The sequence below is a fragment of the Sycon ciliatum genome, chromosome 3 (assembly GCF_964019385.1).
Source record: "Sycon ciliatum chromosome 3, ocSycCili1.1, whole genome shotgun sequence".
NCBI lineage: Eukaryota > Metazoa > Porifera > Calcarea > Leucosolenida > Sycettidae > Sycon > Sycon ciliatum.
This window is the reverse complement of record NC_088645.1, coordinates 3,490,221-3,509,143: the sequence shown is the minus strand read 5'-3', so window position 1 is coordinate 3,509,143 and position 18,923 is coordinate 3,490,221. Positions and strand designations below refer to the sequence as shown.

General features: G+C 45.4%; 1 protein-coding gene across 1 annotated transcript in view; it reads right to left on the bottom strand.

Moving 5' to 3' along the window:
- Positions 1–1,636: 1,636 nt before the first annotated feature.
- LOC135811230 (tripartite motif-containing protein 2-like) overlaps positions 1,637–18,923 on the bottom strand; it is a 154,794-nt gene continuing 137,507 nt past the window's right edge. Inside the window, exon 11 of the mRNA XM_065324427.1 lies at positions 1,637–2,656. Within this exon, the coding sequence (XP_065180499.1) occupies positions 2,516–2,656 (141 nt within the window). The 3' untranslated portion in view covers positions 1,637–2,515. The remainder of the gene's footprint in view (positions 2,657–18,923) is intronic.

Here is an 18,923-nt window from a genome sequence, read left to right as displayed (position 1 = left end):
TCACTGCCTCACTGTTTCACCATATCACCATATCACTGCCTCGCTATTTCACCATATCATCTCACTGCGTCACCGTTTCACCATATCACCATCTCACTGCCTCGCTGTTTCACCATATCACCATGGCATCTCACTGCCTCACTGTTTCACCATATCGTCATCTCACTGCCTCACTGTTTCACCATATCACCATCTCACTGCCTCGCTGTTTCACCATATCACCATCTCACTGCCTAACTGTTTCACCATATCACCATCTCACTGCCTCGCTGTTTCACCATATCATCATCTCACAGTTTCACCATCACACTATCAAGGTTGGCTATCACCCTTCTCTCTCATTCAATATTGGCATTACTTGCCACGAGATGATGCAATAATAATTATCACTCCCCCCTCACGTGACCGCGGACTCCTGCATATACACTCACACAATAACCACACAACTGTTTGGGGATAGCGCGCTTATTGTATTATGCCAAACTTGACACGCTGAGTCCAGCTTGACTCAGCTGAGTCCCTAACTGCAATTTACTGCTCTAACATGAAGCCGTGCCTGGAAGAAGGGAAAGAGCGAAAAAAAAAAATTCTGGCCTTCTGCAAGCAATAGCAAGTAATGAGTGACGGCTGTGTAAGGTCGCACAACCATGCAGTCGACCGGATGATGGTGAGTGTCCGGCACACATCTTGCTCTGTTTTTCGATTTTGACAGCACGCCACAAGGCGAGGACGCGCAGCGCCCCCGACCACAACCATAACCCGGCTGGCAGAGTCCCGGTCTTGCGACCATTTGAACCGTATTGGGAAAACCCACCGGGTTATGGTTGCAGCCAGGAGCACCACGCGCCCCCGCCCCGCAACACGCTGTCAAAATCGAAAAACATGTTAAACTACCAAGCAAGGCTTCTGTATATATCTTGCTCTGCTGCTCCACCTGCGCATACCTGATACGGTGGTGCGCTTACGGGCGGGCTGCCTGGGCCCCAGATGCCTCCTTGATGCGCCACGGAGTGCCGTCGAAGCACCTGTATCACTTCGGTGATCCAAATGCGAATGCAGCCTTGCCGGTCGCCCGCCGGCCTGCCGCCTACGCGACCAGCCTGAGACTGGCCCTGCCGCATTTGGCGCTTCTAAACGCTGCGATCCGGTAGACAGCTCACTGGGCTGCCAAATACGTGACTGGCTTGAGGACAGTTCCATACTGGGCAGGGCGCCCAGCTCAGGTCGCACGCCATAGCGGCGTGAGCTGGGCGCAGTGAGGGTTGGTGATAACTACAGTTTCCTTCTTCCTCCTCCGGAAACTTCCATTAATACCAACCACACAATACTGTCATTACTGCATCTCCTCATACAAAAATCACACAGAGTCACGTGTACCACATTGGCGTACACGTGTTTTCTATGTGTGCACTACGCATGTGCATGTGACGTCATGTGTGGATTGGGTTTTGGCTCCTTGCTGGCGTTTCAGGCTTTCGTTTCTCAGTCTGTTCTTTAGGCTTCTGACGACTCGTGTCTTTTGCTATTTCTCTTTTCTGTTCTTACTACTCCTTGCTTTTACTCTAAGTGCCCTTCACACGGCTGTAGGATTGTTGGTTATACGTAACACTGGTCATGCAACACAGAGCACCACACATTATCGTTATAACAAAGAGTTTCATGGCTATACTCCATAGGCAATCATCAGACAACTAACAATACTGCATCTCTTCAGATCAAACAAGGGTATGCAGAAGTTATTTGTTTTGAAACATTTCTAAAATAAAGATACTAACAGAAAACACCACAAAACATGATAAAAGAAAACAGGACCTCAGACATTCTGCACATTCTTCATTGTATCCTAAAAGTGACATTAAAAACTCTATGATGTATTGCGACACAGAGCGAGACATTTCGCTGAAATGCAATAGATTTTCAGAGAAAGGAAAAAGAGCACGCAGCTAACACAATCAATAGAATCATCCTCTGCACATCGAGAATAGGATTGTAAAAATGAGAGTGATCCAAGTACCATGTAGATATACAACTCAGTGCAGGAGTTCATAAGCAAATGCATGCATACACAGACGCATACACATGCATACACATGCATACACATATCCTACGAACATACATAGTTACACACACATACATACACACATACACACATACACACAAACACACACACACACACACAAACAAATGCACACACACACATACACACATATGCAAGCACGCATTCAATCATGCAAGTATGATAAACAGTAATTGGCAATGTTCATCAGTTCATCATCTTAATCAGGCATGTTGGAACTGCTCCAGTCGGTCAGGACTTGGCTGGATCTACTGTTCGCCTGCACAATACATGTTAGCTACTGGCAAGGTTATGCATACTCGATGTGTTACACAACCAAAACTGAAATACTATAGTAAAGCCTGAGCAAACAAAACTGCTAATACTGGTCCTGTACATGTTTCACAGCAGTGAGAAACATTAGTGTAGAACAAGAAACAAGATGCTCCAGGACAACAGTTAGAACATTGTGATACAGTGTTTCCTATAGTTACTAACATACACAGTACCACTGGGTGATACTGCAATGCCGTGCGGATAAGTAAGACAACTGCTTGAACCGAAGGTAGCCACGTGAGAGAATGTGTCAGAAGTGAACACCTAACAGGGTATCACAATGGAAACACACACACACACACATACACACACACATACCGGCATACACACAATACGCACACACGCACGCACACACGCACGCACGCACGCACGCACACACACACACATACCGGTATACACCCATTCACACATTTACACATACATGTACACACATACACACACACACACACACACACACACACACACACACCCACCACATACATACAAAGTCATATACTTCAGAAGTACACATACATTATAATAGAATATAATATACCCATCCAGAGATGATAGAAGGTCCCGAAGGGACCAACAGTGTTCAAGTCACGAGCAGAATCGGGTGTGGCACACGAGAACGCGAACACGCGCCAACCCCCCCCCCCCCCCGCACACGTACACACATAAAAACACGCACCATGCACTCACTTGAACTCATGCACACACACACACACACACACACACACACACACACACACACACACACACACACACACACACACACACACACACACACACACACACACACACACACACACACACACACACACACACACACATACCGTATATTCCAGAGTATAGGTCACACTGGAGTATAAGTCGCTGCCCAAATTGTTTTCCACAAAATACAGACATCAACCCTAGTAATTTATTACCGATCATCGGAGTATAAGCTGCAACCCACATTTTTGAGTGTATTTTGAGCGTTGGAAGTGCGGCATATACATGTACACTGGTAAATATGGTATACAGTGTAACACACAATGAGACAGATTTTATTAGTAAACTTTCTTGCATTTTCAGAGTCAATCTTGATGATGCCCAGGGCCGATTTTTTTTATTTTCTTTATTGCAGTTCAGAGACTGTATGTGTGTGTGTGTGTATGTGTGTGCGCGCGCGCGTGTGCGTGTGTGTGTGTGTATGTTTGAGCAATCCTTTATTTTCTTGCAGGCCTAAAAATACAAACTTTATATTCCAAAGTATACGGTTTGGCCTCTTTTGTCTGTGCTGCACTGGCGAGTCCACTAGGCTGTGTTGACATGAGGCGTTTCAGCCAGGGTCAAGTTTCAACCCACCCTGAACACAGATTGACTGAAGCGTTAATATGCAGCATTGCGCTTGATCCGGGTTGAAATTTCAAACGGGGTGGATTTCAACCCTCCCCTCGGGGGACGGTTGAAATCTAATTCATATTTGCTTTCTTTTCCTAGCTTACTATTGCCGTGGCTGGCTCAACGCCCTTGTCTCAGGGGATTCTGTCCCTGCATTAGCTATTATAGCAATAAAAACTGCTTTATGGCAGTTTTCTAAAAAAAGTTATTGTGTTCTAGTCCATGGACCCCGTCTAAAAAGTAAGAAATTAACGAAATGTGATAGCTGAAAATTAAAATTTCACACAAAACCTCACAATAATCACAACACTTGAAATGCTGCTTTCAACACTAAACTTGTACTCCACCAACAATTGGCAACATGCATGCATAGGAAAGAGGATCACGAGGAGAAAAGGTCTTCTACATGTAGCTTTTCATTCTGTGTGTGATTATTGTGAGGTTTTGTGTGAAATTTTAATTTTCAGCTATCACATTTCGTTAATTTCTTACTTTTTAGACGGGGTCCATGGACTAGAACACAATAACTTTTTTTAGAAAACTGCCATAAAGCAGTTTTTATTGCTATAATTTCTTCTGTTTTTTCTGTCACCAATCAATGAAATGCCCTATCAATATGTACATGATGGCCTTCACATCATATCAATACCGTATTATACGCATTGATGTGCAAGCCTTTTCTTGCAGAAAATGGGACTAGCATGTTCTTCTGCGGGGATACATGTGAGTAGTCGTGGACCGTGGTGATACTTTTTTTTATACGGAGGTCATTCTGTGCATGTTGCTGTAGCAGAATTTCATGACTCTGTCATAAAATTGTCTTGCCATTCAGATATTTCAGATTTCCCCACCCTCGATCAGATTTATTTGAGAAATGTAACCAGGTGCGTGTCGCAGATGTTTTTGTTGATTCTGTGTTTATAATGGTTTATAATCATGGGTTATCGTGATAAGGTCATCCTGCACCATATTGCACTGAAATCGTAACCCTGTTGATGTCTATACAACTTTTGGAAGTAGTTCAATGACTTCGAACTGTTAGTCCACGATTTTCTAAAACAACACAGGAAAGGAGGAACAATAAACATGTATTAAAATGTAAACAAATACATTGCTGAGTCCGACACCTCGTTCCAACAACTACACTAATCCTGAGGATAAAAGGGGCAAGGCTATGGTTGGAGGTACTGAGAGATAAACAAGGCACTCCATAATAATAGAATTGTACACATTTTTTGGTGAGTATGAATGATATCCAGTCGAACCTCTTTAGGACGAACACCAAGGGACCGATGGTATTTATTCTGTGAGTTTGTCTTAACCTATTTTATAACCAGTGAATACAATTATTTCTCCAATAGACATACGAATAGATTTCTTCTACAGCGAAAGATTCTAAGCCACACCAACTCATTGACTCGTCTCGTATGAAACAAATGAGTCACTAGAGAGGTTCTGCAAAACGAAAATGCGTACAAACAGTCGTTCCACGTCCTGAAGTGCGAAACTTCGCACGAACTTTCGCAACTTTGGACGCGAAACTTGCAGGGAACGCGAAATGAACAGTCGTACACACTTTCGTGAGATCGGGTCATGGCGTACGTGCACTTGGCCCGCGCAAACTACGAAAACGTGCAGAACGCAAAGTTTGTGCAAAAATTCGTACACACTTTCGCAATGACTGTCGCGAAACTTCGTTCGAATTTTGGTTTTGCAGAACCTCTCTACTGAACGTTTCTTTAGCAACATGACGGCAACTGAAACAGCAACAGAGAAAGTACGATACATGTACAGCACATTCTTGCAGGTACTACAAACAGATTGCAGATCGTAATTCTTGCCTTGGCGGCACGAAACTTCATTTGGGGCAGTGCAATCTCGGCGGAACTCACAAATAATAAATCAAACAGCCGAGACTCGAGTAAACAAATCTAATCATACAAGTTTACTGAACCTCTCCATAATGGAGATTTTCCCTGATATGCGAATTTATTTTGCAAACTCGGTCAATGGGTCCTTGAACCTTTCCCTCCAGATTGGGAACTGCCAACGATAGTATGCCACTGACCAGTGCCTTACTTGTAACGTACCAATGTACAATGAATATGAGTATTTCGACAACACATCTAACATAAGCCTTACCGTCAAGAAGGTGAACTCGCGTTCTTTGCACACTGTAGACAAGGGCAAAGAGATAAAAATGGATCTAAATCCGAATAAAATCAGCACACGTTTCCGTAAATGAAACGGTGAGCATAAGCAAATGAATCGAAGGAAACCGGTCAACTCAGAGATCACCTGTCATCGAGTATTCCGTAAAAGGGGGCCTCGGCAGCGGAAAAGCTAAATTTAGAAAAGAGATCCTGCCAGCTTTTCCATTATTTATTGCATTCCGCCCAAAATGAGCACACTTTTCGTAAATGAAAGAGTCAACACAAGCAAAAGAATCAAAGGTAACTGGTCAACTCACCTGTCGATATTGAGTAATATTCCGCGAAAGCAGGTCTCAGCAGCGCCGAAACGAAATAAGCCAGGCCAGGATCTAGGAGACGAAATATCCGAAACAGCTCATACAAGAAGCAGTTCCAAAGGAGGAAGTTCCTCGCGCATGCACATCCGAACACGGACTGCACTGCATGCAACACAATGTCTGCCGTGCACGTGCACAGCACGCGGCTACCAACCGTTGGTAGATCTATACCGAGCACCTTACGTAGAGACTTACGTAGCCTAAGTGAAATACCGAGCACCTTACGTAGAAACTTACGTAGCATAGCGGTGTCGTTTTTCTTGCCATGTGAACACAATAATAGAAAAGCTGACAGGATCGCTTTTCTAAATGCTTGTCACATGCTATGAGATTGTGTCTAATAATAATAAGAAATCTTACTACCGTACTTCTGTGCGTATCTCGTGCCATGTTTGAATAGCACTGCACAGGAACATTTTGCGCGAATGCTTTCACGTGACTATATAGGACTCTAGAAGTGGACTTTTGGCGGCATAACAGTATTTGCCGAGAGTCAACTGTCTTGATGTGAGCACCCACTTATTTGTTCCCTTGTACAGACTTTCAATCTGGGTTGAAAATTCTCATGTAAAACAAAAAAACAAAAAGTTCACGGTTCGCGTGAGACTCGGCCAAAGGCCCAGTTTTCCACATCCGCAGGAACGCCACCACCCTCTTGGATCAAGGTGCAGATGCAGCTCCTAAGCGGTGGGAGGTGAGTAGATCAGACCCACCACAAACAAACAAAAAACAAGCCTACGGGCAAAACAATTCTGCCCGCAGAGTACAGGAATTTCTGGGGTGTTCCGCACTTTGAAATGCATACAAAACTGCAAAATCACCCCTGCGGCTAAGACTGGGAATGCTAGGAATGACTACCAGCGCTACAGCACTCTATGAATATACTGCATGTATGGTGTTGTTCAGCTACTCTTCATGCACTGCAGCCCATCATTGTACTGGTGCAAAGCTTCTTAGGGACCATCGCAAAAGTTCGCAGAAGCCCCTGAAACGAAGAGCATACGTTTGGGGGGGAGGGAGTCGTGTCGAAAATCGCAAACCGGGCTTCAATTCAAAAAAGTATTGACGACATAGTATTGTAGGAGCTGATATAGATTAGCATGCCATCACAGCCGGCGTAGCTACGTAGATCGCTTGTCAGGACGCGTAGTCCATTCATGCAACTGCGCGTGTGGGCGTAGCTGGCTGCCTGTACACTGTGTGTAGTCTAGTACTAGTACATGTAGTACCAAGAGTCCATAAAACGCGTGGTTTATGGACTCTTGCTAGTACTAGTACTAGCAGGGGTTCATAGGGTTTATGAACCCCTGCTAGCTGTGTAGTACCTGTATATTATTTAGAAAAGCGATCCTGTCAGCTTTTCTATTATTGTGTTCACATGGCAGAAAAAACGACATCGCTATGCTACGTAAGTTTCTACGTAAGGTGCTCGGTATTTCACTTAGGCTACGTAAGTCTCTACGTAAGGTGCTCGGTATTAGATCTACCAACGCGTAGTAGCCGTGTGCTGTGCACGTGCACGGCAGACATTGTGTTCAGTGCATGCATGCAGTCCGCGGATCCGTGTTCGGATGTGCATGCGCGAGGAACTTCCTTCTTTGGAACTGCTTCTTGCATGAGCTGTTTCGGATATTTCGTCTCATGGCCTGGCTTATTTCGTTTCGGCGCTGCTGAGACCTCCTTTCGCGGAATATTACTGAATGACAGGTGAGTTGACCAGTTGCCTTTGATTCATTTGCTTGTGTTGACTCTTTCATTCAGGAAAAGTGTGCTGATTTTGGGGCGGAATGCAATAAATAATGGAAAAGTTGACAGGATCTCTTTTCCTAATTTTGCTTTTCTGCTGCCGAGCTGCGAGGCCTCCTTTTACGGAATACTCGATGACAGGTGATCTCTAAGTTGACCGGTTTCCTTCGATTCATTTGCTTATGTTCACCTTTCATTTACGGAAACGTGTGCTGATTTTATTCGGATTTAGATCCATTTTTATCTCTTTGCCCTTGTCTACAGTGTGCGAAGAACGCGAGTTCAACTTCTTGACGGTAAGGCTTATGTTAGATGTGTTGTCGAAATACTCATTTTCATTGTACATTGGTACGTTACAAATAAGGCGCTGGTCAGTGGCATACTATCGTTGGCAGTTCCCAATCTGGAGGGAAAGGTTCAAGTACCAATTGACCGAGTTTGCAAAATAAATTTGCATATCAGGGGAAATCTCTATTGTGGAGAGGTTCAGTAACTTGTTTGTTTCATACGAAACAAGCCAATGGGTGCAGTCTCGTCTCGTGAAAATCTCGTACTTGTATGATTGGATTTGTTTACTCAAGTCTGGGCTGTTTGATTTGTGAGTACCGCCGAGATTGCACTGCCTCAAATAAAGTTTCGTGCCGCCAAAGCAAGAATTACGATCTGCAATCTGTTTGTAGTACGTACCTGTAAGAATGTGGAGTACATGTATCGTACTTTCTCTGTTGCTGTTTCAGTTGCCGTCATGTTGCTAAAGAAAGGTTCAGTAGAGAGGTTCTGCAAAACGAAAATTCGAACGAAGTTTCGCGACAGTCCTTGCGGAAGTGTGTGCGAATTTTTGCACGAACTTTGCGTTCTGCACATTTTCGTAGTTTGCGCGGGCCAAGTGCACTTACGCCATGACCCGATCTCACGAAATTTCCTACGACAGTTCATTTCGCGTTCCCTGCAAGTTTCGCACTTCATGATGTAGAGCGAAAGTTTGTACGCATTTTCGTTTTGCAGAATCTCTCTAGTGACTCCATTGCTTCATACGAGAAGAGTCAATGAGTCCGTGTGGCTTAGAATCTTTCGCTGTAGAAGAAATCTATTCGTATGTCTATTGGAGATATAATTGTATTCTCTGGTTATAAAATAGGTTAAGCTCACAGAATAAATACCATCGGTCCCTTGGTGTTCGTCCTAAAGAGGTTCGACTGGATATCATTCATACTCGCCAAAAGATGTGTAAGATTTTATTATTGTGGAGTGCCTTGTTTATCTCTCAGTACCTCCAACCATAGCCTTGCCCCTTTTATCCTCAGGATTTGTGTAATGCAATGTATTTGTTTACATTTTAATACATGTTTATTGTTCCTCCTTTGCTGTGTTGTTTTAGACAATCGTGGACTAACAGTTTGAAGTCATTGAACTACTTCCAAAAGTTGTATCGACATCAACAGGATTACGATTTCAGTTTCAATATGATGCTGGATGACCTTATCACGATAACCCATGACTATAAACCATTATAGACACAGAATCAACAAAAAACATCTGCGACCCGCACCTGCCGCATGGCTACATTTCTCAAATAAATCTGATTGAGGGTGGAGTAATCTGACAATTTTATGACAGAGTCATGAAATTCTGCAACAGCAACGTGCACAGAATGACCTCCGTATAAAAAAAGTATCACCACCACTGCTCACATGTTTCCCCGCAGAAGAACATGCATTATGCTAGTGCCATTTTCTGCAAGAAAAGGCTTGCACATCAATGCGTATAATATGGTATTGATATGATGTGAAGGCCATCATTTATATATTGATATAGGGCATTCCATTGATTGGTGGCAGAAAAAACAAAAGAAATTATAGCAATAAAAACTGCTTTATGGCAGTTTTCTAAAAAAAGTTATTGTGTTCTAGTCCATGGACCCCGTCTAAAAAGTAAGAAATTAACGAAGTGTGATAGCTGAAAATTTAAATTTCACACAAAACCTCACAATAATCACACACAGAATGAAAAGCTACATGCAGAAGACCTTTTCCCCTCGCGATCCTCTTTCCTATGCATGCATGTTGCCAATTATTGGTGCAGTACAAGTTTAGTGTTGAAAGCAGGGAGTAGTATTGTACTACTCCCTGGTTGAAAGCAGCATTTCAAGTGCTGTGATTATTGTGAGGTTTTGTGTGAAATTTTAATTTTCAGCTATCACACTTCGTTAATTTCTTACTTTTTAGACGGGGTCCATGGACTAGAACACAATAACTTTTTTTAGAAAACTGCCATAAAGCAGTTTTTATTGCTATAATAAGTATAGAATCAGACATGGATGTCAGGGCAGTATCGTTGATTCAGGCCCGAGAGCGGCCCAAGGCCGAAGGCCGCGGGCCGCTCGAGGGCCGGAATCAACGATACCTGCCCTGACATCCATGTCTGATTGTGTTTCACACTGCCACCCACGCACGACAGCACAAGTGAAAGCCAGAACGCTCTCCTCAGCACTGCAGAACGTGCACGTGCAAGTGCACCTACAACGCACCCGCAGCATGCTAGCAGCGCAAACAAAGCCACTGTACTGCACTAATCTGCATAAATCGAACTTGAAATACATCAACTAGAAACACCGAGTGCCTGCCTGCCCAAGTTCTCAAGTCCTTTATCATGTTTATGGCACTCGTTGCACAACAATGGCAGAAACTCACAAGCTGAAGTTCCACCTCCGTGCGCTCCGGCTGAAGTTTCGTTCTGAAGTTTCATGTCAAGCAAGGTGAAGTTTCATGTCAAGCAAGGTGAAGTTTCATGTCAAGCAAGGTGAAGTTTCATGTCAAGCAAGGTGAAGTTTCAACTCAAGCAAGGTAAAGTTTCATCTCAGCTTCTGAGTTTCAGGTTGGTACGCTCTCGGGCTTTGTTGATTCAGGCCCTCGAGCGGCCCGCGACCTCCGGCCTTGGGCCGCTCTCGGGCCTGAATCAACAAAGCCCTCGAGCGTACCAACCTGAAACTCAGAAGCTGAGTCCTCCACGTCCCCGACCACCACCCCTAGAGGTTTCTTCCTCCACGTCCCCGACCACCACCCCTAGAGGTTTCTTCCTCCACGTCCCCGACCACCACCCCTAGAGGTTTCTTCCTCCACGTCCCCGACCACCACCCCTAGAGGTTTCTTCCTCCACGTCCCCGACCACCACCCCTAGAGGTTTCTTCCTCCACGTCCCCGACCACCACCCCTAGAGGTTTCTTCCTTTTATACCTTCATGCCGGCGTGTTCAGTTTCACCTCCACACGGTCTCGGGACGTGCTGATTGGTCAAGGGCCTGAATGCCACCGCATGTATCAGACATGGACCGGATATCAGGCTTTTTCTTTCTCTCTTTCTCTCTCGAGTTGTTCCACCTCGATCAGGTAAGTCTCTCCACGTGCGAGTATACCCATCACGTGATCATTCATGTTCTCCTACGGTGCCATTCAAGCCCAAGGGCCTGAATGGCAGGGCATGATCAGAGGTTCATGCCCTGCCTGTGAGCGCTCTGATTGGCTCAAACCGTGGCAACGATCACGTGGCAAGTGTGAATAATTATTATGTGTGCAGCATCCAAGTGAAATAATGAAGCCCATATTGTGACAGTCGTTTCGTTTGAGGGGGGAGGGAGGGGGGTCAGGCCCGAAACTCACGGTCTTCGTTTCGGGGGCTTCTGCGAACTTTTGCGATGGTCCCTTATTGTACATGTTGCCAGTTCTGAGTGAACGGCAAAGTAGACAATTTTGTAGAACTTCGGTCATGTTTCTCAACCTTTTAACCATTGTCTGTATTATGATGATAACCATCTTAAAGTTAGGTTGCCAAAACATGCGAAATCTGACTGGCGGGTGGCTTATACAGCAGATGGCAATACAAATACAGATGGTGGACCTGAAAAGGCGGGTGCGGCTTAGACTCCGGTGAGCCCACACACCGTAAAATTCGGTATTTTGCTCCTGCTCTTGTACTGTCGTACGATGGTGGACATGGAAATCAGGTCCCACGTCTAGCAGCCCCAGGGCGCTGGCCATTCAGTCGTGGATAAGCAGTACACACATGCATTACATGTAGAGGGGACGGTTGCAAACCGGAACGGGCTCAATGTTCACTTTCTCTCTTGGTATTTTGATTAGAAAGCATATGTCACAGTGAGACTACGATGTGTTATACTCCGAGCCAAAATTTCATGGCTCTGCGATGACCAGAAGCGCCATATCAAGCAGGTGAGTTTTTGACGTGTTGCTTCGCACTGCGACTTGAGTTTTACGACTTTCGAAAAATCAACTTCTTGTCGCAGGTAAACAGCGGCTCGCCTCTCGCCAATAAAGCACCGCATACCAATCAAAACTAATGGAAGCACACACAAGGTTTATTGTTACTCTGTACTGGCCGTCGTGGAGCGATAGCAATTACCTAATTTCAGACCCAGAGTGAATTTGACGGGCACTCTAAAACGTGTCCGGTTTGGAGCCACCTCTGATTTGAACTTTTTTGAAGCGAAAAATTGGGCAACTTGGAGGCAATGGGTCAACACAAAGGAGTGGCTCAGTTCGATTGACTCTGGCCCCAGAGCAAACTTCAACATGCCAGTTTCCTTCCACAAACATATTTCGAGTGAAAAATCAACGCTGATGATCGGTTTGGGTCTATACAAATTTGGCTGTCAAAACGTCCCGGTATCGAGCCGTCTCCTCTACATGTACATGTTGATGTATTTAGAAAAGCGATCCTGTCAGCTTTTCTATTATTGTGTTCACATGGCAGGAAAAACGACATCGCTATGCTACGTAAGTTTCTACGTAAGGTGCTCGGTATTTCACTTAGGCTACGTAAGTCTCTACGTAAGGTGCTCGGTATTAGATCTACCAACGGGTGGTAGCCGCGTGCTGTGCACGTGCACGGCAGCCGGCAGACATTGTGTTGCAGTGAATTGAAGTCCGTGTTCGGATGTGCATGCGCGAGGAACTTCCTTCTTTGGAACTGCTTCTTGTATGAGCTGTTTCGGATATTTCGTCTCCTGGCCTGGCTTATTTCGTTTCGGTGCTGCTGAGACCTCCTTTCGCGGAATATTACTCAATGACAGGTGAGTTGACCAGTTCCCTTTGATTCATTTGCTTGTGTTGACTCTTTCATTTACGAAAAGTGTGCTGATTTTGGGCGGAATGCAATAAATAATGGAAAAGCTGACAGGATCTCCTTTCTAAATTTAGCTTTTCCGCTGCCGAGGCCTCCTTTTACGGAATACTCGATGATAGGTGATCTCTGAGTTGACCTGTTTCCTTCGATTCATTTGCTTATGCTCACCCTTTCATTTACGGAAACGTGTGCTGATTTTATTCCGATTTAGATCCATTTTTATCTCTTTGCCCTTGTCTACAGTGTGCGAAGAACGCGAGTTCACCTTCTTGACGGTAAGGCTCATGTTAGATGTGTTGTCGAAATACTCATATTCATTGTACACTGGTACGTTACAAGTAAGGCACTGGTCAGTGGCATACTATCGTTGGCAGTTCCCAATCTAGAGGGACAGATTCAAGGACCCATTGACTGAGTTTGCAAAATAAATTCGCATACGGTATCAGGGAAAATCTCCATTGTGGAGAGGTTCAGTAAACTTGTTTGCTTCATACGAAACAAGCCAATGGGTGCAGTTTCGTCTCGTGAAGATCTCGTACTGGTGTGATTGGATTTGTTTACTCGAGTCTGGGGCTGTTTGATTTATTATTTGTGAGTACCGCCGAGATGGCACTGCTCCAAATAAAGTTTCGTGCCGCCAAAGCAAGAATTACGATCTGCAATCTGTTTGTAGTACCTGCAAGAATGTGCTGTACATGTATCGTACTTTCTCTATTGCTGTTTCAGTTGCCGTCATGTTGCTAAAGAAACGTTCAGTAGAGAGGTTCTGCAAAACGAAAATTCGAACGAAGTTTCGCGACAGTCCTTGCGAAAGTGTGTACAAATGTTTGCACGAACTTGCGTTCTGCACATTTTCGTAGTTTGCGCGGGCCAAGTGCACGTACGCCATGACCCGATCTCACGAAATTTCCTACGACAGTTCATTTCGCGTTCCCTGCAAGTTTCGCGTCCAAAGTTCGTGCGAGGTTTCGCACTTCATGACGTAGAACGAAAGTTTGTACGCATTTTCGTTTTGCAGAACCTCTCTAGTGACTCATTTGTTTCATACGAGACTAGTCAATGAGTTGGTGTGGCTTAGAATCTTTCGCTGTAGAAGAAATCTATTCGTATGTCTATTGGAGAAATAATTGTATTCACTGGTTATACATGTATATATAAAATAGGTTAAGACAAACTCACAGAATAAATACCATCGGTCCCTTGGTGTTCGTCCTAAAGAGGTTCGACTGGATAACATTCTTACTCACCAAAATATGTGTAAGATTTTATTATTTATGGAGTGCCTTGTTTATCTCTCAGTGCCTCCAAGCATAGCCTTGCCCCTTTTATCCTCAGGATCAGTGTAGTTGTTGGAACGAGGTGTCGGACTCAGCAATGTATTTGTTTACATTTTAATACATGTTTATTGTTCCTCCTTTGCTGTGTTTTAGAAAATCGTGGACTAACAGTTTGAAGTCATTGAACTACTTCCAAAAGTTGTATCGACATCAACAGCATTACGATTTCAGTGCAATATGATGCAGGATTACCTTATCACGATAACCCATGATTATAAACCATTATAAACACAGAATCAACAAAAACATCTGCGACACGCACCTGGTTACATTTCTCAAATAAATCTGATCCAGGGTGGGGAAATCTGAAATATCTGAAAGGCAAGACAGTTTTATGACAGTCATGAAATTCTGCAACAGCAACATGCACAGAATGACCTCCGTATAAAAAAAAGTATCACCACGGTCCATTACTACTCGCATGTTTCCCCGCAGAAGAACATGCTAGCCAAGTGCCATTTTCTGCAAGAAAAGACTTGCACCTCAATGCGTATAATACGGTATTGATATGATGTGAAGGCCATCATTTACATATTGATATAGGGCATTCCATTGATTGGTGACAGAAAAAACAAAAGAAATTATAGCAATAAAAACTGCTTTATGGCAGTTTTCTAAAAAAAGTTATTGTGTTCTAGTCCATGGACCCCATCTAAAAAGTAAGAAATTAACGAAATGTGATAGCCGAAAATTAAAATTTCACACAAAACCTCACAATAATCACACACAGAATGAAAAGCTACATGTAGAAGACCTTTTCCCCTCGTGATCCTCTTTCCCATGCATACATGACATGCATGTTGCCAATTGTTGGTGCAGTACAAGTTTAGTGTTGAAAGCAGCATTTCAACTGTTGTGATTATTGTGAGGTTTTGTGTGAAATTTTAATTTTCGGCTATCACATTTCGTTAATTTCTTACTTTTTAGATGGGGTCCATGGACTAGAACACAATAACTTTTTTTAGAAAACTGCCATAAAGCAGTTTTTATTGCTATAATATGCACTGCAGTGCACTGGTCACTGCAGTGCACTGGTCACTGCAGTGCACTGGTCACTGCAGTGGACCAGTGCACTGCAGGGCACTGGTCACTGCAGTGCACTGGTCACTGCATTGACCAGTGTACTGCAGTGACCAGTGCACTGCAGTGACCAGTGCATTGCAGTGACCAGTGCACTGCAGTACACTGGTCACTGCAGTGCACTGGTCACTGCAATGCACTGGTCACTGCAGTGCACTGGTCACGCAGTACACTGGTCACATCAGATCAACATGACTGTAGTACACAACGTTCTGTACGCACTGAGGACGCCGGCCCAGGTCAATCCACTGGGTTTCCATGTCCAGAACAGTAGTAGGTGAGCAATTTCGTGCGGGATAGCGCATTTGCTGTTTGCCTGCGTTATGCACAGCTCACTGACGTGTCAGTTTGAGCACTCCGGCAACGTGCTTTTGGACCTTATTTAAATCTGGCTTTGGAAAATATTTTTTCATTGCTACATGAATCAGGTTCGCCCACATTTTCCCTTTGCTGCGCTGACGAGTCCACAAAGGACCACAGAGGATGCTGTCCACAGATTCAGGTTTCCGAATACTTTAGTATACTAGAGTAACCATCTCACTATGAACTTGGAATGGAGGAACTGTCAACGCCATTATTTCCCTTGGGTGACAGTTTTCAGGATTTGAAATGAAGGTGCCCACAGTTGTCGCAAAGTACCGTGTGATGTCACGCCGAACTAGATCTCCACTTGTACATTCATCGTCAAAACGTAGTCAAACCCGTGTGCTGGTCGATCGACCTACACTGTAGCTGCTTCGATGTTCGGTGCACTAATGCCTTGTGAACTTGGACACCAGAGCTGCACACATGGGTACGTCGTGCAGAAGGAGAATGCCGAAAGGTAGAGATCCATGCGTACCTACGTAGTTATTTGAACAGCTACCATCTTTTTGACTTCTTCCACAAGGATCTTTTTGGCATGTAAGTACAACGCTTCTTGCGGCTTAAGCGAAGGCTATATGTGAGCTTTATAAGCTCACTGATGCTAACGCGAATAGAGCATAATAATAATAATAATAAAGTACAAAGTCTTGGTCCATTTCATGCTGAGGAACATTACGAATCAAAATAGCATACTGCTTGACAACATGCAAACGGGTGCATAGGCTAAACTGCACTACGATAACAACAACCAATAATGAAAAACACTCCGAACATAACGAGCAAACGAGCAATGCGTTGTCGAATATTCATACACACTTTGACTTAATTCTCTTACTGCTCACTCCGCGTCAATACGGCACAGTGGAGTGATAGGCCGTGTCAGATACTTCCCTCGGACCTTGATCTTCACGACTCGAACATGCCCATCACTGTCTGGGTACACTTCCTCCACTCTTGCTAGTGGCCACTCTCCTCGTGCAGTGTCTGGTGACACGACTAGCACAACATCTCCGACGGTGAGATCTGGCTTGGTCTGAGTCCACTTCTTGCGACGGTTTAGCTCTGGCACAATTTCCTTCATCCAGCGGCACCAGAATTGAAGTACGATGTCCTGGACCATCCGCCATCGCTGTTTGAGTGTCCATTGCGTCTCGTCAGTGCCTGCTGGGACGAATGGCATGCCCTGCTGCCCATGCAAGAAATGGTTCGGCGTTAGCGGTAACGGATCACGTGGGTCGGCTGACTGGTATCCCAATGGGCGGGAGTTCATTAGCGCTTCAGCATCGGTAATGGCGGTGTACAACTCCTCGTCAGTCGTATCGCGGTTGCTGAGTGTGGCAGACAAAGCTCGTTTCGCCACCTTGATCAGTGCTTCGTGTGCGCCACCAAAGTCCGGTCCACTAGGTGGGTTGCAGTGCCAACGAGTGCCTTCTTGCGCCATGCTTCGCTGGAGCTTGTCGACATCTAGCGCCTCTGCCAACTCACGGATCTCATTGTTGGCGCCCACAAAGTTTGTTTCATTGTCGGATGTGACTTCCACTGGCGTTCCTCTCCGGTTGGTGAAGCGATGATACGCTTGGAGGAACGAGTCCACGTCGAGGCCGTACGCTAGCTCCAAGTGAACGGCGCGTGTCAGATGGCAAGCGAACAGACAGAGGTACCTCTTGGCTCGGGTCTTGCCTCGTCCTTGCTTTGTTGTAAATGGCCCAGCGTAGTCCACTGCAACTCGTGCGAAGGGTCGTAGCGGCAGGCTGACTCGTACCTTCGGCAAGGGAGCCATTACCTGTTCTGCTGGTTATGCTTTTCGTAGCTTGCATCTGGCACAGTTGGACTCACAGGAACGAATCTCGTCACGCCCACCGAGCAACCAATACTGATTTGATTGCTCCGATAGCATGTGATTGAGGCCGCACGTATGATTCCCGCGATCATGGTACGACTTGATGATGAGTTGCGTGATTCTGTGTCTCTTTGGCAGTATTTTCAGGCACTGCTGGTCGAACGATAGAAATTCGGCATGTTGCAGACGACCACCAACCCGCATCAATCCGTCCGCATCGATGAACGGCTGGAACTGCCTCAGACTGCTGGCCTTGGGCAGTGAGTTCTTCTGCCTCACGGTGTTGTACTCAAGCGCTTGTTGCTGTGCTGTTCTGCAGTGGTACGTTCTTGCGTCCTTCAGCTCATCTGCTGTCAGCGTGGACGTCACCAACTTGCTGGCCGGTGTGCGGCAATTCTGGATGAACCGGAACACCCAGGCTGTGACGTATAGGAGTCGATTAAACTCGGAATAGCGAGACAGGTCCAAGTGTCCTAAGTCGGCGGCAGTGATGCTGCCTGTGAACGTCTGCTGTTGTTGGCTCTGTGATGCCGTAGCCCGATGGTCCTTCTTCACTTCTTGCTTCGCATTGTCCGTCAATGAAAGCTGTGCCGGCGCTGGTGCCATAGCGTAGTTGTTTCTGAGCTCTATTTTCCAGGCGTTCCATGGCAGCTGGATCTCGTAGCGCCCGCTGCTAGTGCCAATCAGCGATGTTGAGACGCGGTCTGTGGCCTGCTGCTCGGCTGTTGTCAACTGCACGTGGCTGCGTAGCTCGGTGCCGCTCTGATCGATCTCCCAGAACCGCTGCACGACCTGGTTGAGCTGCTCGAGACTGGCGGTTGTCGTACTGTGACCGTTCAGTGATGTGATGGCTGTGGCGTCGGGATTGACGAGCCTGACACAAGTCCAGCCTAGTGGAATTCTTCGTGCAACAGGTTCTCCTGGACCTCCTGCAATCTCGTCTAGCGATGCATGTAGGTACGGATGGTTGACTCCGATGAGTATGTCAATGTGTTTTGTTCCATTGAGAGGAGGGAATGGGACCTCTCTCAAGTGCTGCCACCGATCGCGCTGATTGTTCCAGTTAATTGCCTTGAGTGATACGGTCACCTTGTTGGTTGTCCATGCCGTGAAGTCATACCCGGCA